Source organism: Zonotrichia albicollis, chromosome 5 (genome assembly GCF_047830755.1).
Source record: "Zonotrichia albicollis isolate bZonAlb1 chromosome 5, bZonAlb1.hap1, whole genome shotgun sequence".
NCBI classification, from domain to species: domain Eukaryota; kingdom Metazoa; phylum Chordata; class Aves; order Passeriformes; family Passerellidae; genus Zonotrichia; species Zonotrichia albicollis.
In genome coordinates, this window is record NC_133823.1 from 6850776 (window position 1) to 6872227 (window position 21452).

The 21452-nt window shown below is 58.7% G+C and overlaps 2 protein-coding genes across 3 annotated transcripts in view; both read right to left on the reverse strand.

Annotated features, from left to right (window-relative positions):
• The window catches only part of ADISSP (adipose secreted signaling protein), a 12225-nt gene extending 2421 nt beyond the window's left edge, over window positions 1-9804 (reverse strand). The window contains exons 1-5 of one of the 2 annotated variants that reach the window (XM_074540691.1): window positions 9648-9804; window positions 8520-8600; window positions 5237-5391; window positions 3408-3546; window positions 433-549 (exon numbers count right to left, since the gene is read on the reverse strand). In XM_074540691.1, the coding sequence (XP_074396792.1) occupies window positions 433-549; window positions 3408-3546; window positions 5237-5391; window positions 8520-8538 (430 nt within the window). In that variant the 5' untranslated portion in view covers window positions 8539-8600; window positions 9648-9804. Of the gene's footprint in view, window positions 1-432; window positions 550-3407; window positions 3547-5236; window positions 5392-8519; window positions 8601-9485; window positions 9511-9647 lie in introns of those variants that run through there. The other variant, XM_074540692.1, reaches the window with a different exon arrangement.
• A 3102-nt stretch (window positions 9805-12906) lies between these two features.
• On the reverse strand, window positions 12907-20895 carry SPEF1 (sperm flagellar 1). Its single transcript, XM_074540693.1, has 7 exons — window positions 20712-20895; window positions 20507-20618; window positions 18938-19088; window positions 18230-18278; window positions 17393-17450; window positions 16182-16290; window positions 12907-13201 (listed from the first exon to the last, which is right to left on the reverse strand). The coding sequence occupies exons 1-7, from the start codon at window positions 20830-20832 to the stop codon at window positions 13094-13096; spliced, it is 708 nt and encodes a 235-aa protein (XP_074396794.1). The 5' UTR covers window positions 20833-20895; the 3' UTR covers window positions 12907-13093.
• Between the last annotated feature and the right edge of the window lie 557 nt (window positions 20896-21452).

Sequence of the window (21452 nt, forward strand, 5' to 3'; positions counted from 1 at the left end):
GCTGGGGCCGGGTAGGTGAGGGATGTGTTGTCCCTTGTGTCACCACTGTGGTCACTGCCCAGGGGGTGGTGACAACCTCGGGGGACTGGGGGTGGCTGGGATATGGGGTGGGGGATACAGGGAGCAACGGGGTGTCGGGGTTTATGGGGAGGGTCCCAATGGCAATGGGGTCCCAGGGACAGGGGACATCCCAGGGACCAGGTCAGGGTCCCAGGGACAAATGGGGGGACCCTGCCAGGCATAGAGACCTCGGGGACATTGGGGTCACCCCCCACCCCCTCCCTCCACCCCTTCCCAGGGCTCTCCTCAACCCCTGGGCTGGGGAATTTTTGGGATGAAATCTCCCATTTTGGGCAATTCCTCGACAGCGACAACTGGGAAGAATGGCAGGGCCTGGTGGAGGGGGAAAAGGGGACAGGGAGAGACCCTTACCCATGACCCGGGCCTGCACGGTGACCTTGATGTGGCCGGGACTGTGTCCAGCCAGGAGCAGCTCCTCCTTCAGCACGCCCTCCTTGTGCGCCATGTACTCGCAGCGCACGCTGTGCCCTGGACGTGGGGACAGGGAGGGGCTGCTGGAGAACTGACTGGGACCTCCTCACCCTGCCTGTGCCCTCCTCACCCTGCCTGTGCCCTCCTCACCCTGCCTGTGCCCTTGTCACCCTGCCCGTGCCCTCCTCACCCTGCCTGTGCCCTTGTCACCCTGCCTGCACCTTCCTCACCCTGCCTGTGCCCTTGTCACCCTGCCTGTGCCGTCCCCACCCTGCCTGTGCCAGCCTAAGCCAGCCTAAACCCTCCTCACCCTGCCTGCACCTTCCTCACCCTGCCTCTGCCCTCCTCACCCTGTCCCTGCCCTCCTCACCCTGCCTGTGCCCTTGTCACCCTGCCTGTGCCGTCCCCACCCTTCCTGTGCCTGCCTAAGCCAGCCTAAACCCTCCTCACCCTGCCTGCACCTTCCTCACCCTGCCTGCACCTTCCTTACCCTGCCTGTGCCCTCCTCACCCTGTCCCTGCCCTCCTCACCCTGCCTGTGCCAGCCTGTGCCCTCCTCACCCTGCCTGCACCTTCCTTACCCTGCCTGTGCCCTCCTCACCCTGCCTGCCCTTTCCTGAAACTTCCCTGGCCTTCCTGAACCCTTCCTATCCTACCTGTGCCTGCCTGAGCCCTTGTCACCCTGCCTGTGCCCTCCTTACCCTTTCCTGAAACTTCCCTGGCCTTCCTGAACCTTTCCTGCCCTACCTGTTCCTGCCTGCACCTTCCTGAACCTTCCCTGCCCTCTTCAACCTGCCTGCACCTTCCTGAACCTTCCCTGCTCTCCCTGAACCCTCCCTGCCCTGCCTGTGCCTGCCTGAACCTTCTCTGCCCTCCTTGACCCTGCCCTGCCCTGCCCTCAGTGCCCGAGTCCTGCCTGTGCCCTCCTAACCCTGCCTGCCCTTCCCTGAATATTCCCTGCCCTGCCTTGACCTCCCTGAACTTTCCCTGCCCTTCCTGAAACTTCCCTGCCCTGCCTGAGCCCTCCTTTCCCTCTGTGCCTTTCCCTGCCCTGCCTGCACCTTCCTGAACCCTCCCTGCCCTGCCCTGCCTGTCCCTGTCCCCTCCCTGTCCCCTCCCTGCCCTGCCTGTCCCCCATGCAACTCGTGGGCTTCCCCAGGGCTCCTTTCCCCTGCTCCAGAGAGACCCTGGCCCTGATCCCGGCTTCTGTCCCAATCCCAGCTCCAATCCCGATCCCAGCTCCAATCCCGATCCCAGCTCCAATCCCAATCCCAGCTCCAATCCCAAACCCGGCTCCAATCCCAAACCTGGATCCAATCCCAATCCCAGCTCCAATCCCGATCCCAGCTCCAATCCCAATCCCAATCCCGGCTCCAATCCCGATCCCGGCTCCAATCCTGATCCCAGCTCCAATCCCGATCCCGGCTCCAATCCCAATCCCAATCCTGGCTCCAATCTCGACCCCGGCTCCAATCCTGGTCCCTATTTTGGCCCCAATCTTGGTCCTGTTCCTGTTCCTGGCCCTCATTTTGGTCCCACTCCTGATTCTGGCCCAATCCTGCTCCTGATCCCAGCTCCTGCCTCCAAAATCCCAGCCCTGATTTCAGCCTTGATCCCAGCCCCAATCCCAGCTCTGATCCCAGTCCTGATCCTGGCTCCGATCCCAGTCCCAATCCTGGTTCCAATCCCAATTTCTGGCTCCAATTCCAGCTCCAATCCCGGTCCCAGCCCTGATCCTGGCTTCTGCTTCCAATCCCAGCCCTGATTCCAGCCCCAGTCCTGGCTCTGATCCCAGTCCTAATCCCAGCCTGAATCCCAATTCCAATCCCAGTCCCAATCCTGGTCCCGATCCCGACTCCAATCCCAGTCCCAATCCCGGATTCCCATCCTGATCCACTCCCTATCCTGATCCCAATCCCAATCCCCGTTGGGAATCTCCAAACAAACGATAAAGTGTTTTTTTTCGGGGTGGAGCCAGCGGTGGGTGGGAAAAGTCCTGTCCCTGCCCTGTCCCCACTGTCCCCACTGCCGGGAGGTGACACCAAAGCCCCGCCCTGTCCCCGCGGCCGGGAGGTGACACCAAAGCCCAGCCCTGTCCCCACTGTCCCCACCGCCGGGAGGTGACACCAAAACCCAGCTCTGTCCCCACTGCCAGGAGGTGACACCAAAGCCTCGCCCTGTCCCCACTGCCGGGAGGTGACACCAAAGCCCAGCTCTGTCCCCACTGCCGGGAGGTGACACCAAAACCCAGACCTGTCCCCACTGTCCCCTCTGCAGGGAGGTGACACCAAAGCCTTGCCCTGTCCCTGCCCTGTCCCCTCTGCAGGGAGGTGACACCAAAGCCCAGCTCTGTCCCCGTCCTGTCCCCTCTGCAGGGAGGTGACACCGAGGGGACAAGGATGTGGGAAGCAGCATCCATTGGCTGTGGGACATCTGGGATGGGACTGAGGTGGCCTTGGGGACCTGTGGTGTCCTCAGAGCGGAGCCCGTGTCCCCAAGGAACTGCCACCCAGCTCAGCTGTCCCCAGGCTCCGGGATCCCATGGATGTGACGGCACCCAATTGTCCCCAAAGCAGAGGGTGGCACCTCTTGGAGCAATCCTTGTCCCTGTCCCCTGTCAGGGTTTGGAGCCCCCCCGGGAAAGGAAAATCCCAATAACAACAAAATAAGAGAATTTGGGGACATCAGGGACATCCCTGAGGACAAGGAATTGTCACCTCCCTCAGACACTGAGGGGACAATTCCTGGGTGTGGCCCCTTTGGGAAAGGGCCAGGTACGGGATGGGGACGCTGGGGACAAGGAGGGGACACTGGGAACAATGAGGGGATGTTGGGGACGAGGAGGGGATGCTGGGGACAAGGAGGGGACACTGGGGACAAGGAGGGGACGCTGGGGACGAGGAGGGGACTCGGTACCTTCGGGCAGGGAGGTGACACTGACGATGCGCAGGTTGGGGTTGGGGACAGGGAGGGGACAAATGTCCTTGCCCAGGCTGGGCACGGGGGGCAGCACGAAGGTGATCTCGTACTTGTGCAGGATCTTCAGGAATCCCACCTGGAAAAAAAAAGCGGGATATAGGGGTGACACCACGGCTGGGGTGGCATTGTCACCCCCCCCTTTGGGGACAAGGGACAATGGAGGGTCCCCAGGAAGGTGGGGACAGCACCTGGAAAGGGGGAATTATCCTAAACATGTTAAATGCAGGATTTGTGCACTAAAAAAAAAAAATCAGGAAATAATAAATAAGAGATAATTCAGGAAATAACAGGAATAATTTCAAAAATAAATCAAGAAAAGGTAACAAACAGGATGGTTCCCCCCCCAAAAAAAAAAAAAAAGCAGGAAAAATATGGAATTTTGGGACAAAAATGTTGGGAATGAGGACCCATGGGTGTCACAGGAGCAGGGAGAGGTTTTCCAGCTGTCCCTGGAAAAGGCAGGAGCGCCTCTGCCCATGGAATTTTTCCGCTGTCATGACAAAAAGCAGAGCCCTGCAGAGCCTTGGAAAAATCCATTTTGGGAAGGGAACGATCCCTGAGGGAAAAAACATCCGGGGCCAGGATGCGGAGGGTGGAATTCCCAAAATCCATCCCAAAAAGCTGGAAAAGGATCCAGGGAGAGCCTTCCAGAGCCTGAGGGGGCTCCAGGAGAGCTGGAAGGGGATTGGGGACAAGGACACAGGGCATGGGGACATTTGGGGTGGGATTTTGGGAAGGAATTCCCAGCTGGGCTGAAATTCCCAAATTTTTTGTCGATCCCTGGGAGTGTCCAAGGAATCAGGACGAGCCCCAAGCTCTTTTCCCCCTACCCCAAACCATTTTTGGGATTTATCCCTTTAAAACAAGGACACAGGGAATGGGGACATTTGGGGTGGGATTTTTGGGAATTCCCAAAATGCCCCCATGGGGTGGGATCATCCCAAAGAGCTGGAAAAGGATCCAGGGAGAAAATTCCAGAGCCTGAAGGGGCTCCAGGAGAGCTGGAGGGGGATTTGGGGACAAGGACACAGGGAATGGGGACATTTGGGGTGCGATTTTGGGAAGGAATTCCTAGCTGGGCTGAAATTCCCAATTTTTCTGTGGAGTGTCCAAGGAATCAGGGCAAGCCCCAAGCTCTTTTCTCCCCCAATAATTTTGGGATTTATCCCTTTAAAACCCCGGAAAAACAACCATGATCTGTTTTCCCAGGCACATCCCAATGCCAGCAGGGTCCCCTCCCCGTGTCCCCGTGTCCCCGTGGGTGGCACTGCCACCCCCTCATTGTCATGCGGTGGGAACACAAACAGGGGCCGCCCCCGGCGGCAGCGCCGGATTTGGGGATTTGGGATGGAATTCCGGCCACGAGGCTGTGACTCAGCGCCGCTGGTGGCAGCTGCAGGTGCCACACGTTGGTGGCACCGCGGGTGGCTCCTGTCCCCTCCCCTGGCGCCGCCCCCGGAGCTGTGACACCCACGGGATAACCGGGATAACAGGGAATGGCCCCGATGGGATTCAGAGCGGACTCAACGTCCCCAAAACGCGGCAGAGGGGACAGTGCCATGTGTCCCCTGTGTCCCCAAAGCTACCCAAATGTGGCGCTGAGGGTTTGGGGGACAATCCGGAGTTGGTGCCCTGGGGAGCAGCACTAAGGAATGACACGGAATTCTGGGGTGGGGACATCTCAAAATCCGGGAACTTTCGGGATTTGGGAGCCCCCGAGTCCCCAGGGAATGGTGACACCCCCCCGCTGTCCCCCTGTCCCCCACCTTGACCAGGAAGTGGCCGTCCTTGTCCTGTGTCACCATCACGGCCGAGTCGTGCAGCTGCTCCTGGAAGTGCACGTGGCCCTGTGTCCCCTCCTGCTGCTGGCCCTGCGTCCCCTCGGCGGTGAAGCGCACCGCTGGCCCCTTCCCCTTGCTGCCTGCGGGGGACAGAGTGACAAAGTGACAAAGGGCCCGTGTCACAGCCCTGTCCCCACGGAAGGTGGCCCCGTGTTGGCGACGCGGGGCGGAGCGTGGTGGCACCAGGAGAGGCTTCCCTGTCACCCCCTGCCTGTGTCACCTGTGGGGACCTGGGGGGACAGCCAGCTCCTCTCCGAGCAGGGAAAGGCCACCGGGACATGCCAAGAGGGTCCTCGAGTGTCCCCAAGTGTCCCCAAGCATCCCCAGTCTCAGCAGACTCTGCTCCCTCCTGTGATGTCCTTGGGACAAGTGACACAGGCTGGGGACATGGGGACATGGGGAACAGGTGAGAAGGGGGGAAGAGCATGGAAGTGCCACCAGCCCATGCCCAGAGGGTCCCCAAGCATCTCCCATGTGTCCCCAAGCTCGGCAGACTCCTCTCCCTCCTCTGATGTCCTTGGGACAAGTGACACAGGCTGGGGACATGGGGACATGGGGTAGAGGACAGGTGAGAAGAGAGGAGAGCATGGAAGTGCCACCAGCCCATGCCCAGAGGGTCCCCAAGTGTCCCCAAGCATCTCCCATGTGTCCCCAAGCTCGGCAGACTCTGCTCACTCCTGTGATGTCCTTGGGACAAGTGACACAGGGACACAGGTGACAAGTGAGCACAGCCAGCTCCCCTCCGAGCAGGGAAAGGCCACCAGCTGATGTCCAGAGGGTCCCCAAGCGTCCAAAGTGTCCCCAGTCTCAGCAGACTCTGCTCCCTCATGTGCTGTCCTTAGGACAAGTGACACAGGCTGGGGACATGGGGACATGGGGCAGGGGACAGGTGAGAAGGGGAGAGAGCATGGAAGTGCCACCAGCCCATGCCCAGAGCGTCCCCAAGTGTCCCCAAGTGTCCTCAGGTGTCCCCAGTCTCAGCAGACTCTGCTCCCTCATGTGCTGTCCTTAGGACAAGTGACACAGGGACACAGGTGACAAGTGACCACAGCCAGCTCGCATCCGAGCAGGGACTGGCCACCAACTGATGTCCAGAAGGTCCCCAGGTGTCCCCAAGTGTCCCCAGGTATCCCCAGGCTCAGTAGACTCCCCTCACTCCTGTGATGTCCTTGGGACAAGTGACACAGGGACAGAGGGACACAGGTGACAAGTGAGCACAGCCAGCTCCCCTCCAAGGACCAGAAGGTCCCCACGTGTCCCCAAGTGTCCCCAGGTGTCCCCAGGCTCTGCAGATTCCTCTCCCCCCCTAGGGCTGCGCGGTGCCATGGGAAGGGAAGGTGACACAGGGGAGGTGACACCGGGGAGGTGACACGGCTGTGACAAGGCCAGCAGGACAGGCCACACGGCAGCGCCGCGGCCCTGCCACCAGCTTGGGGACAGCGCTGTCCCCACGGGGGAGGCCCAAATCCCGTGGGATTTTCCACGTGCGCCGCTTCCATGGAAAATCCGCCCCTTCCTCCTCCTCCTCCTCCTCCTCCTCCTCCTCCTCCTCCCGCTGCTCCCAGCTGGCAGCAGATTGTCACCAACGCCAGCAGCAGATTGTCGCCTCCCTTGTCGCCTGAAGAAAGGGCTCTTTGTGCAGGCAGCGCCGGGAACCCCGGCCTTTAATGAGCCGGGCTTTAATGAGCCGGGCTTTAATGAGCCGGGCTTTAATGAGCCGGGTTTAGGGCCCCGCCATTGTCCGGGGGGGACAGCGAGGGACACGGTGACAGCGCGGCGACACACGCGGGGGACCCTCCTGGGTGGCGATCCCGAAGGATCCGAGCGGATCCCAAATCCCGAATCCCAAATCCCGACCCTCGATAATCCCAAATAATGATCCCAAATCCCTCTATCAGCCTGGTGGCACTTGGGGACATCTGGCTGTCCCCTCCCGGGCACGGGGACTCTGGGGACACCGGGATTGGAGCAGGAGGAAGGCGGGATTTGGGGTGTCCCTGGAATTGGGGTGTCCCCGGATTTGGGGTGGCCTCGGGAGGGGACAGCGGGGACCAGCAGGGGTGGCAGCGAGGGATCCGCTGGATCAGGGATTTATGGGATATCTGGGATTTGTGGGATCAGGGATTCCCCTTGGATTTGGGATTTCTGGGATTAGGTAATCTCCTGGATCTGGGATTTGTGGGATTAGGGAATCCCTTGGATCTGGGTTTATGGGATATGGGATTTATGGGATTAGGGAATCTGCTGGACTGGGGATTTATGGAATCTGGGATTCGCTTGGATTTGGGATTTCTAGGAGCAGGGAATACCCTGGATCAGGGATTTGTGGGATCTGGGATTTGTGGGATTAGGGAATCCCTTGGATCTGGGATTTGTGGGATCTGAGAATCCCTTGGATCTGGGACTTGCACGATCTGGGATTTATGGGATCTGGGATTTGTGGGATCAGAGATTTCTGGGAGCAGGGAATCCACTGGATCAGGGATATGTGGGATCTGGGATTTATGGGATCAGGGAATCCTTTGAAACTGGCATTTCTGGGATCTGGGATTTCTGGGAGCAGCAAATCTCCTGGATCTGAGATTTGTGGGATCTGGGATTTCTGGAATCTGGGATTTGTGGGATCAGAGAATCTGCTGGATTGGGGATTTATGGCATCTGGGATTTGTGCGAGCAGGGAATCCCCTGGATCTGGGATTGGTGGGATCTGGGATTTGTGGGAGCAGGGAATCCCCTGGATCTGGGATTGGTGGGATCTGGGATTTGTGGGAGCAGGGAATCCCCTGGATCTGGGATTGGTGGGATCTGGGATTTGTGGGAGCAGGGAATCCCCTGGATCTGGGATTGGTGGGATCTGGGATTTGTGGGAGCAGGGAATCCTCTGGATTGGAGATCTATGGGATCTGGGATTTTTGGGATCAGCACCTCCTGGACCCTTTGGGTCACCACGTCCCCCTGGGGGTCTCAGGGTCCCCCCCAGGATGTCCCCAACCCTTTTTTTCCTGGGAATCTCCTGGGCCTCTCCCAGCCCCATTCCCAGGGAAATCCCCGGAGCAGAATCCCACAAAGATTCCTCGGGATTTGCCTCACACCCCAAAGCGCTTTTGGGGTCCCTCAAATCCCTGGATGGGCACAGAGAGACCCCAAAAGCTCCGGGAAAACCCCAAATCCCGGGATGCGGGGACAGGGAAGGGACGCGGGCACTCACCCTTGCCGGCTGTCGCCATCTGTCCCTCCGGCGATGTCGCTGTCCCCAAGTTCAGCGGCCGGGGGGCATCGTCCGGGAATTCTGCGGGAATGGGGTGGGAATGAGGTGGGAATGGGAAGGCGCCAGTCCCGTCCCGTATTCCCATCCCATTGCGGGGACAGTGGTGGCCCCGAGGTGGCCCCGATGCTGGCGGGGAGGAGCCAGGGCCTGGAATGGGAATTCCCTGATCCCAAAGCTCCGGGAAAAGCAGGAATTAGGGAATTCCCTGCCCCAAGCGCGCCTCAGCTTCCCTCTTTTTTCCCCCTGAAAAAATCTCCGAGGTTTGAGATTTTTTCCCCCAGATTCCCGGCGCTGATCCCAAACTTGGAGCCCTGTCCCAAATGGGATAAATGAGAGATCAGACCCCAAACTTGGAGCTTTTCCCAAAAGGTTTTTCCCGGGATAAATGGGAGATCACATCCCAAATTTGGAGCTTTTCCCCAATAATTTTACGCAGGATAAAAGGGAGATCAGATCCCAAACTTGGAGCTTTTCCCAAATGGTTCTTCCCGGGATAAACACGCGGAGACGCCACCGCCAGCCGGGAATTCGGGATGTGACATCTCCCCAAAAAATAAATAAATAAAAACATGCCCGGCTTGGAATCGGAGGGTCAAACCTCCTCCTCCTCCTCCTTTCGGGATCGCCCCATGGGAGCGGGAATGCCGGCAGGGACTGGGAAAAGGGGAAACCCCCAAACGCCAGGAATTCCATGGGGGAGAAAAAACCCCAAAAATTCGGGATAAAAACGGGATAAAAGAAAACCGGGCTGGAATAAAAGGCGGGAGCCTCTCCCGCGGGGAATATCCAGGGATCTGGGGACGTCCCAAGCCATGCTGGGTGGGGGGTGAAGGAAAAGTGTCCCCAGGCTCAGCATGGGGGTGGCATGTCCCCAGGAGGGGACAGCGCGGCCGCAGTTGTCCCCACCCCCCTTTGCCGGCGCCGTTTCCCTTCCGCCATCCCCCGCGTCCCTCCGGCCTCTCCTCGGGGCTGCCCCGGTGCCTCTGCCGCCCCCTGGGTGCCCCCGGTGCCCCGCAATGTCCCCCGGTGTCCCCCGGCGTCCCCCCCGGATCGCCGCGCCCCGCTCACCCTGCCGCTCCCGCTGCCCGCTTCCCGCTGCGGGGACACGCCCCCTCGCTCCTATTGGCCAGCGCTCCCCCGCCTCGCTCTCCCATTGGTGACGGCGCACGCCGGTCACGCCTCCAGGCCACGCCCCGGGCTGTGCTTAACCGGCGTTGTTAAGGGGCGGGATTGTTGCTAAGGGGCGGGGTTGGAGGCGGGACTAAGGGGCTAGGCAGCCAATCAGAAAAGGCGAGGCTCCGCGGGGCGCCCTCTTGTGGGCGGAGGGGAGGAGCGGGGGCGTTGCCATGGGAACGGGGAGGGGTGGGGGAGGGGCCTTTCCCTTTCTCTTTTTCCTTTCTTTTCCTTTTTCCTTTCCTTTCCTTTTTCCTTCCCTTCCCTTCCCTTTTTCCTTCCCTCTTCCCTTCCCTTTTCCCTTCCCTTCCCTTCCCTTCCCTTCCCTTCCCTTCCCTTCCCTTCCCTTCCCTTCCCTTCCCTTCCCTTCCCTTCCCTTCCCTTCCCATCTCATTTTATCCCACCCCAAATCATCCCAATTCCTTCCCATCCCAAATTCTGTTCCATCCATCCATTATCCATCCATCCCAAATCATCCCAATTCAACTGCACCCCAAACCCACCACAATCCCAATCCCAATCCCATCCCTTCCCAGTTGATCCCAAATCATCCCAATTGCATCCCACCCCAATCTCAACCCCGATCCCAATCTTGATCCCAATCCCAATCCATTCCCAACCCCATCCCAACCCCATTGCATTCCAGTTGATCCCAAATCATCCCAATTCCATCTAACCCCACCTGAATCTCAATCCCATCCCCACTCCGCCCCATTCCCTGTGCCTGCCCATCCTGGGCACATCCATCCCTGTCCCTCCTGTCCCCATCCCGAGCTCCGTGTCCTTCCCGTGGGGACAGGGACAGGGAATGGCGCCAGTTCCCATCCGGAGAACGCCGGGATTGTCCCCCGGGAATGCCGGGGGGACAGCGGGGTCGGGAGACACGTGAGGGACAGAGGGGACACGTGAGGGACAGAGGGGACAATGTCACCCCCGGGGGCTGCTCCAGATGCTGGAACGCTTAAAATCCCGGGATTCACATTTCCAGAAATCTGGGATCCACATTCCCAGTGGTTCCCAGAGCCCCGGCCGTGTCCTTGTCACCGGCAGGGTGACATCACACCCGACCTGTCCCCAAGGGAGGGGACACCAGGCCCGGTTTGTCCCCAGGGTCCGCCTTGTCCCCCCGTTCCCACACCGGCCGGAAATTCCAGGTTTTCCCAAAAAAACCACTCTGGCACGGGGACGGTCCCCAGAGCCAGCCCTGGGCGTGTCCCCGCGGTGGAGATGTCACCTGGGAGGGGAGGGAGGGAGGGGACACTCGGGGGATGTCGCTGTCACCGGGAGGGCGCGGATTTGCTCCGGCTTTACGAAAACAACGGGATTTGGGACGGGATTAAATCCCGGCGGCCACCGGGCGGGAGCAGCGGCCACGTGTCCCCAGGGTGTCCCCAGGGATTCCCCAGAGTGTCCCCATAGTGTCCCTACAGTGTCCTTAGAATGTCCCCAGGATGTCCCCATGATGTCCCCATGCTGTCCCAATGGCATTCCCACAGCATTCCCATAGTGTCCCCAAGACATCCCCATGGTGTCCCCATGGTGTCCCCCGGTGTTCCCAGATTGTCCCCATAGTGTCCCCATAGTACCCCCAAGGCATTGCCACAGTGTCCCCATGCTGTCCCAATGGTGTCCCTATGAAGTCCCTAGAATGTCCCCATGGTGTCTCCAGAATGTCCCCATAGTGTCCCCAAGGCATCCCCACAGTGTCCCCACAGTGTCCCCACTCTGCCATCCCCTCCCCCCGAAGTCCTCCCTCCCACTCTGATGTCCCCACAGTGTCCCTACAGTGTCCCCACCCTGATGTCCCCATGGTGATGTCCCCACAATGTTTTCCCCATGGTGTCCCCTCCTTGCTGTCCCCACAGTGTCCCCATGGTGATGTCCCCCCCTCCCGCAGTGCTGTCCCCACTTTACTGTCCCCATGCTCATGTCCCCCACAGTGTCCCCATCGTGTCCCCACCCTGCTGTCCCCACAACCATGTACCCACAGTGCCACCTCCACCATAATGTCCCCATATGCCACCTCTACCCTGCTGTCCCCACAATGACGTCCTCACAGTTCCACCCCCTCCCTGTTGTCCCCACAGTGTCCCCACTGCTGTCCCCATGGCATCCCCATGGTGTCCTGCCCACTGTCCCCTCCCTGCTGTCCCCCTAGTGTCCCCAGTGCTGTCCCCAATGTCCCCACAGTGTCCCCAGTGTCCCCACAGTGTCCCCACAGTGTCCCCACTGCTGTCCCCTCCCTGCTGTCCAGACCTTGTCCCCACCACTGTTCCCGCTGCTGTTCCAACAGTGTCCTCACAATGTCCCCAGTGTCCCCTCAGTGTCCCCAGTGTCCCCCCATGTCCCCACAGTGTCCCTACAGTGTCCCCACTGCTGTCCCCTCCCTGCTGTCCCCATTGCTGTCCCCACAGTGTCCCCAGCACTGTCTCCTCCCCACTGACCCCACAGTGTCCCCACAGTGTCCCCACAGTGTCCCCACAGTGTCCTCACTGCTGTCCCCTCCCCGCTGTCCTCTCACTGTCCCCACAAGTCCCCAGTGTCCCCAACGTCCCCCCAGTGTCCCCAGCGTCCCCACAGTATCCCCACTGCTGTCCCCATGGCTGTCCCCACAGTGTCCCCACCACTGTCCCCTCCCCACAGTGTCCCTAGTGTCCCCCCAGTGTCCCCAGTGCTGTCCCCTCCTTGCTGTCCAAACAGTGTCCCCACCACTGTGCCCATCGCTGTTCCCACAGTGTCCCCAATGTCCCCACAGTGTTCCCAGTGTCCCCCGTGTCCCCACATGTCCACAGTGTCCCCACTGGTGTCCCCTCCCTGCTGCCCCCACTGCTGTCCTCAGTGTCCCCACAGTGTCCCCACGTCTCCATCACTGTCCTCACAGTGTCCCACCAGTATCCCCTGTGCTGTCCCCCCAGTGTCCTCCCACTGCCCCCAGTGTCCCCCCAGTGTCCCCACAGTGTCTTCACAGTGTCCCCATCACTGTCCCCTCCCCAAAGTGTCCCCATTGTCCCCAGTGTCCGACCATGTTCCCAGTGTCCCCACTGCTGTCCCCACAGTGTCCCCCCTGCTGGTCCCTCCCTGCTGTCCTCCCCACTGCCCCCAGTGTCTCCAATGTCCCCATTGTCCCCACAGTGTCCCCAATGTCCCCTCACGGCCACTCCGGCCCCGCCAGGATCCAACTCTTTAATCCCCAGGGCCCGGAGCCACCAGAGCCACCGGAGCCACTGAGAGCCGCCAAAGCCACCGAGAGCCACCGGAGCCACCGAGAGCCACCGGGAGCCACTGCGCTGTCCCCGGCTGTCCCCGCGCTGTCCCCGCGGTGTCGCTGTCGCTGTCGCGGCTCAGCGGCGCTGGCCCTGCAGCTGCTGCAGCCGCTGGCTCAGGTCGTCGATGCGGAGATTCTTGAGGAGCAGGAGCTGCTCCAGCCGCCCCACCTTGGCCTGCAGGATCTGCCGGAATCCCAAATCCCAAAAATCCCCAAAATCCTGAAATCCCAAACCCCCAAATCCCAAAATCCCAGACCCATTCCAAGGGGTCTTCCGGGAGCAGGGAATTTTGGGGTTTTTTCCCAGAAGAATTTTGGGGTTGTTTCCCATTGAGGAGAAGAGATGGATTTGGGATTTCCACCCCACCTTGGCCTGCAGGATCTTCAAGAGCCGAATCCCAAATCCCCAAAATTCCAAAATCCCCAAAATCCCAAACCCATTCCAAGGGGTCTTCCCGGAGCAGGGAATTTTGGGCTTTTTTTCCCAGACGAATTTTGGGGTTTTTCCCACTGAAGAGAAGAGATGGATTTGAGATTTCCGCCCCAGCTTGTCCTGCAGGATTTGCGGGAATCCCAAATCCCCAAAACCCCAAAATCCCAAATCCCCAAAATCCCAAAATCCCCAAATCCCAAAACCCCAAAACCCCAAAATCCCAAACCCCCAAAATCCCAAAACCCCAAAATCCCAGACCCATTCCAAGGGGTCTTCCCGGAGCAGAGAATTTTTTGGATTTTTTTCCCAGACGAATTTTGGGTTTTTTTTCCACTTGAGGAGAAGAGATGGATTTGGAATTTCCATCCCACCTTGGCCTGCAGGATCTGCGGGAATCCCAAACCTCCAAATCCCCAAAATCCCAAACTCCCAAACCCCCAAACCCATTCCAAGGGGTCTTCCCAGAGCAGGGAATTTTGGTTTTTTTTTTCCCAGACGAATTTTGGGGTTTTTTTCCCCTGAGGAGAAGAGATGGATTTGGGGTTCTGATTCTTTTTCCATTACAAAATAAAATGGGAATTCCAGAATATCCCACTGTTCCCATTCCCGGATATCCCACAGAATTTTGTCCCTTCCCGAAATTTACATCTGTGGCGGGGAAAAGCCGGATTTGAGGGGAAATCTGAGGGACAGGAAAAAGCGGGAAGGGGGAATTGGGAAAAACCGGGAAAAACCGAGAAAAACTGGGAAAAGGGGACAGGGGAAAGCCGGGAAAATTCGGGAAAAGCCGGGAAAAATTTGGAAGGAGGATAGGGAAAATTTTAGGGAAAAAAGGACAGAGAACAACCAGGAGAAACCTGGAAGAACCGGGAAAAAACGGGGAAAACCGGGAAAAGCCGAGAAGGAAGGACATGGAGAATTTTAGGAGGGAAACGGGGAAAAGCCGGGAAAGGGGACACAGAAAATTTTAGGGAAGAAGAGTCAGGAAAAAGCCGGGAAAAGCCAGGAATAGGACACAGGGAAAGCTGGGAAAGGGAGACAGGGAAAAACCGGGAAAACCTGGGAAAAGCTGGGATGGAGGGACAGGGAAAATTTTAGGGAAGGAGGAACCAGGGAGAGCCGGGAAAGTGGGACAGGAAAAATGTTTGGGAAGAAAGGACAGGGAAAAACCAGGAGAAACCAGAAAAAGCCGGGAAAATCCATGAAAAACCGGGGAAAGCCAGGAAGGAAGGGGAGAAAGGGGGGAAAGCCGGGAAAGGAGAGATCGGGAAAACCGGGAAAAGCTGGAAAAAGCTGGGAGGGAGGGAGGGACAGACAGGGAAAATTTTAGGGAACGAGGGACAGGGAACAACCAGGAGAAACCTGGGAAAACCGGAAGGAAGGACAGGGAGAATTTTAGTGGAGGAAAGGGGAAAAACCGGGAAAGGGGGACATGGAAAAGCTGGGAAAAGCTGGGAAAGGGGGATAGGGAAAATTTTAGGGAAGAAGGGACTGGGGAAAGCCAGGATAGGGGGACAGGGAAAAGCCAGGAAAAGCTGGGAAAAGCCTGGAAAGGAAAAAGTCGGGAAAGGGGGACAGGGAAAAATCAGGAAAAGCTGGGAAAGGGGGACAGGGAAAATTTTAGGGAAGGAGGAACCGAGGAAACCCAGGAAAGGGGGACAGGGAGAATTTTAGGCGAGAAGGGTCAGGAAAAAGCCGGGAAAACCTGGGAATAGGAGACAGGGAAAAGCTGGGAACGGGGGACAGGGAAAATTTTAAACAAGAGGGGACAGTGAAAGCCGGGAAGGAGGGGTTGGGCAAAACCGGGAAAGGGGGACAGGGAAAAGCTGGGAAAACCTGGGAAGGAGGGACAGGGGAAATTTTAGGGAAGAAGGGACCAGGAAAAGCCAGGAAAGGGGAACAGGGAGAATTTAAGGGAAGATGGGACGTGGAACAACCAGAAGAAACCGGGGAAAACCGGGAAAAACTGAAAGGAAGGACAGGGAGAATTTAAGGGAAGAAGGGACTGGGAAAAGCCAGAAAGGGGGAACTGGGAAAAGCCTGGAAAGGCTGGGAAAAGCCGGGAATAGGGGACAGAGAAAAGGTGGGAAAAGGGGACAGGGAAAAGCCAGGAAAGGGGGACAGAAAAAATTTTGGAGAAGAAGGGACAAGGGAAAGCTGGAAAAGGGAGACAGGGAAAAACCGGGAAAAACTGGGAAGGAGGGACATGGAAAAGCCGGGAAAAGATGTCAGGGAAAGATCGGGAAGAGACGGGAAAAGCTGGGAAAGGGGGACAGGGAAAATTTTAGGGAAGGAGGGACAGGGAAAAGCCGAAAAAGGGGAACAGGGAAAAGCCGGGAATAGGGACCATTGAAAAACCGGGAAAGGGGGACAGGATAAAGCCGGGAAGGTGTGACAGGGAAAATGTAAGGGAAGAAGGGACGTGGAACAACCAGGAGAAACCGGGGAAAACCGGGAAAAACAGGAAGGAAGGACAGGGAGAATTTTAGGGAAGAATGGACAGGGAAGAACTGGGAAAGAGGGAACAGGGAAAAACTGGGAAAGGGGACACAGAAAATTTTAGGAAGGAAGGGTCAGGGAAAAGCCGGGAAAAGGTGACGCGGAGAAGGCGGGAAGGAGGGCAGGGACAGGCCAGTGTCGCCCGTGTCCCCCCGGGATGTCCCTGCACATCCAGGATCTCTCCAGACCCCGGGATTTGGGATTTGGGATTTGGGATTGGGGATGGGCTCACCTGGATCGTGTCCCGCGCCAGCTGCAGCGCCTGCTCGCGCTCCGCCAGCTGCTGTCGCATGTCCCCAGCGCTGGCCCCGGGCGGCGCTGGCACCGCCACTGTCACCGCCCTGGAGCGGGGACACGGCGTGGGGACAGCGCTGAGCCCTCCCCACGGAGGGGAGTCCCCAAATCCTGTCCCCCGATCCCATGGGAATGTCCTGATTTCCCGCCGGGACAGTCAGGGGACACTCGGGGACACCCAGAGCCACCACAGTGACCCCCAAATCCCACAGTGAACCCCAAACCCCACAGTGAACCCCTGACCCACAAAAGGACCCCAACAGCCATAGGGGGACACCCCCAGCCCCCCATGGGGATACCCCAAACCCTCACAGTGACCCCAAACCCCACAGGGACCCCCTGACCCTCATGGGGACACCCCAAATACTGCAGTGACCCCCCCAGACCCCCCAGTGAAACTCCAAACCCTCACAGTGACCCCAAATCATCAAAGAGTCCCCCCAAAGCCTCACAGTGACCCCCCAACCCTCACAGTGACCCTAAAGCCCCTCAGTGAACTCCCAAACCCTACAGGGACCCCTGACCCCCATGGGGACACCCCAAGCCCCACAAAGATCCCCTGACCCCCCTCAGTGATCCCCAAACCCCACAGTGAACCCCCCTAAACCCTCACAGCGACCCCAACTCCCACAGTGACTCCCAAAACCCTCACAGCTACCCCAAATCATCAAAGGGACACCAAATCATCAAAGGGACCCCCCCCAACTCCACAGTGACCCCAAACCCTAGCAGGGACCTCCTCCCAACCCCACAGTGACCTCCAAAACCCTCACAGGGACCCCAAACCCCACAGTGACCCCCAAACATCCACAATGACTCCAAACCCCACAGGGACCCCCTGACTCTCATGGGGACACCCTAAATCCCACAGGGACATCCCAAACCCTCGCAGTGACCCCTCAAACCCCTATGGGGACACCCCAAACCCTCACAGAGACCCAAAACCCTCACAGTGACCCCGAACTCCACAGGGGACGCTCAAACCCCACAGTGACCCCCACAAACACTCACAATGACTCCAAACCCTCACAGAGACCCCAAAACACCTCAGGGACCCCCTGAGTCCCCTCAGTGACTCCCAGAACCCCACAAGGACCCCACAAAGAACCCCTGACCCCAAAAGGGCCCTGTCCCCTGCCAAGCCCTCACCTGGGAGCGCCATCCTGGCTGCAGCCCCTTCCCAAATTGCTCTGGAACCTGGGCTGGCCTGGAAAACCCACAGGGATGGACGGACAGACGGATGGATGATGGATGGATGGATGGATGGATGGATGGATGGATGATGGATGGATGGATGGATGGATGGATGATGGATGGATGATGGATGGATGATGGATGGATGGATGGATGGATGGATGGATGGATGGATGGATGGATGGATGGATGATGGATGGATGGATGGATTGGATGGATGGATGGATGGATGGATGGATGGATGGATGGATGATGGATGGATGGATGGATGGATGGATGGATGGATGGATGGATGGACGGATGGATGGATGATGGATGGATGGATGGATGGATGGATGGATGGATGGATGATGGATGGATGGATGGATGGATGATGGATGGATGGATGGATGATGGATGGATGGATGGATGGATGATGGATGCATGGATGGATGGATGGATGGATGATGGATGGATGGATGGATGGATGATGGATGGATGGATGGATGGATGATGGATGATGGATGGATGGATGGATGGATGGATGGATGGATGGATGAAGGATGAGGGATGGATGGATGAATGGATGGATGGATGATGGATGGATGGATGGATGGATGAATGGATGGATGGATGGATGATGGATGGATGGATGGATCCATGATGGATGGATGATGGATGGATGATGGATGGATGGATGATGGATGGATGGATGATGGATGGAGTCACCTGCCCCGACACTGCTGCCCCCTCCCAGGGACCCCAAAAAGTCCCAGAGGGGAATTTTGGGATCCCTTTTCCCCCATCCCTTACCTGTTTCCAGGTACCTGCCCTCGTCCAGCGTTGCCGACTCGGCTGGGGTCTGAGGAGAGGCAGGAAAACCCCTGGGACACCTGGGACACACCTGGGACACCCCTGCCACCAGCCCAGGTGACCCCAACGTGGCCTGGGACACTTCCAGGGGCAGCCACAGCAAATCTGGGAATTCCAGCCCAGCCAGGAATTCCTTGCCAAGATCCCAGCCCAATCTCCCCTTTCCCAGTGGGAGCCATTCCCTGGCTCCTGTCCCTGCAGGCCTTGTCCCCAGTCCCTCTCCAGCTCTCCTGGAGCCCCTTCAGGGACTCTGAGGAGTCCCTGGATTTTTCCCTTCTCCGGGTGAACATTCCCAGCTCTCCCAGCCTGGCTCCAGAGCAGAATCCAGGAAGGATTTCTGTTGGGAATAACCCTAAATCCCACTCAGGGATCATTCCCTTATCCCAGCTTTCCCCAGACCCCAATATCCAATGTCCCTCAGCATTCCCATTCCTGGGAATTCCCCATTTTTTGGATTTCCTCCCCATTTATGAGATTTCCTCCCCAATTTTGGGATTTCCTCCCCATGTTTGGGACTTCCATCCCCAGTTTTTGGATATCCTACCCATTTTTGGAACTTCCCTTCCCATTTTGGGATTTCCTCCCCATTTTTTTTGGATTTCTTCACAATTTTTATGGTTTCCTCCCCATTTTTCAGGGTTCCCTCACCTTCCCAGCCCCTCCCTTGCCTTTCCTCTGCCTCTGGAGGATTTTGTCCCGCAGGAGCTGCAGGAGCTGCTCGGCCGTTCCCGGCTGGCTCCGCACCAGGGCCTGGATCATCTCCTCAGGGAGCCGCAGGTTCAGCTTGCTCAGCACCTTCCTGGAATTCGGGATCCATGGAATGTCCAGGGAGGTGACAGAGGGACACCAGGGGGACACAGGGGGACAGAGGGACACATGGGGATCCAGTGCCTGGATCATCTCCTCAGGGAGATGCAGGTTCAGCTTGCTCAGCACCTTCCTGGAATTCGGGATCCGTGGAATGTCCAGGGAGGTGACAGAGGGACACCGGGGACACAGGGGGGCAGAGAGGGACATGGGACACAGGGGACACAGGCACAGGGGGACATGAGGGGTCCAATGCCTGGATCATCCCCTTGAGAGCCACAGGTTCAGCACTTTCCTGGAATTTGGAATCCATGGAACAGCCAGGGAGGTGACAGAGGGACATAGAGGGACACAGAGGGACACAGAGGGACATGGAACACAGGGGGACAGAGAGTGACAGAGGGACATAGGGGGACAAGGAGATGATCCAGTGCCTGGATCATCTCCTCAGGGAGCTGCAGGTTCAGCTTGCTTGGCACCTTCCTGGAATTCGGGATCCATGGAATGTCCAGGGAGGTGACAGATGGACACAGGGGACACCGAGGACAGAGAGGGACAGAGAGGGACATAGGGGGACAGGGAGGGACATTGGGACACAGAAGGACAGAGAGGAAGACGGGACACAGAGGGATAGAGTGGAACACAGGGGACAGAGAGGGATAGAGAGGGACAGAAAGGGACAAAAGGGGACACGGGGAGAGAGAGGGATAGAGGAACTCAGGGGGACACGGAGGGACACAGGGGACACAGAGGGACACAGGGGGATCCAGTGTCTGGATCATCCCTTTGAGAGCCGCAGGTTCAGCACTTTCCTGGAATTTGGGATCCAGGGAACAGCCAGGGAGGTGACAGAGGGACGCAGGGGAACAAAGGGGACAGAGGGACATAGGGGGACACGGGGGGACCTAGAGAGACAGAGAGGGATAGTGAGGAACACAGGGGTACACAGAGGGACGTGGGACACAGAAGGACAGAGGGGGACAGAGGGACATGGAGGGACACAGGGGGACAGAGAGTGACACAGGCGGACACAAGGGGACACGGGATTCAGGGGGACAGAGAGGGACACAGGGGGACATGGGCTGACACAGAGGAACACGGGGGACAGAGACGGACATAGAGGGACCCAGAGGGACATGGAGGGACACAGGGGGACACAGAGGGGGGAGACAGAGGGACACGGAGGGACAGAGACAGACATAGAGGGACACAGGGGGACCCAGAGGGGCACAGGGGGACACAAGGGGTCACCAATCCCCACCCGCAGCACACCACAGTGGCTCTGTGGCCACACGGAGCTGTCGGAATGTGACCAGCAGGGCGAGACCACCCACAGGAAAGGTGGGGACAATCTGGGGACACCCCGGACGGGGGGTGGGGCCCCACGGAGCTGTCGGCTCCTGTCCCTACCTGTTGAGGTGGCCCCAGTTGGCGACTTTCTGCGCCGTGGAGCTGGTGGGGACAAAGCTGTGCAGCTCCACCAGGGAGGGGAAGAAGAACTTCACCACCTCGGCCGCCAGCACTGCGGGGACAGCGGGGACACGCTGCGGGTGGCACCACGGGGACAGAGGGACAGCTCGCCCCGGCCACCCCGCCGTGTCCCCGCAAGGCCAACCGCCGTCGCTGAAGTCGCGGGCGATGTTCCTGCGCGGCCGCGACAGTGGCACCGTGTCCAGCCAGCGGTACAGGGACACCAGCGACGCCTCCGGGCCCGGCTCCGGCCCCTCGGCCGCCATCAGGGCCCGGCCTCAGCGTCCCCGCTGCCATGGCAACGGGGGCGGGGCCTGCGCAGAGCGTTGCGCTGCCATGGCAACAGAGGGCGGGGCTCAATGAGAGCGTCGTGGTTGCCACGGCAACAGGGGCGGGGTTTAATGGGAGCATTTCTGCTGTTATGGAAACAAGGGCGGAGCTTGAAGGAAGCGTCACGGTGTCATGGCAACGAGGCGGGGATTAATGGGAGCATCCCATTAATTAATGCCATGGAAAGTGGGCGGGGCTTATTGGCAGCGTCGCTGCTGCTATGACAACGGGGGCCGGACTGCGTGGGGAGTAATGTTGCCATGGCAACAGGGGGTGGGAATTCAAGGGAGCATTTCTGCTGCCATGACAATGGGGGCGGGGCTTCAGGGAGCGTCGTGGTGCCATGGCAACGGGAGCAGGACTTGCAGGGTGCACCCTATTGCCATGGAAATGGGGGTGGGATATGAACACTGGGATGGGATATGGACATGGGGCTGGGATATGGACTTTGAGATGGGTTATGGACACTGGGAACGGGATATGGACATTGGGATGGGATATGGACACTGGAATGGAATGTAGGCACTGGTAATGGGATATGGACACCATAAATGGA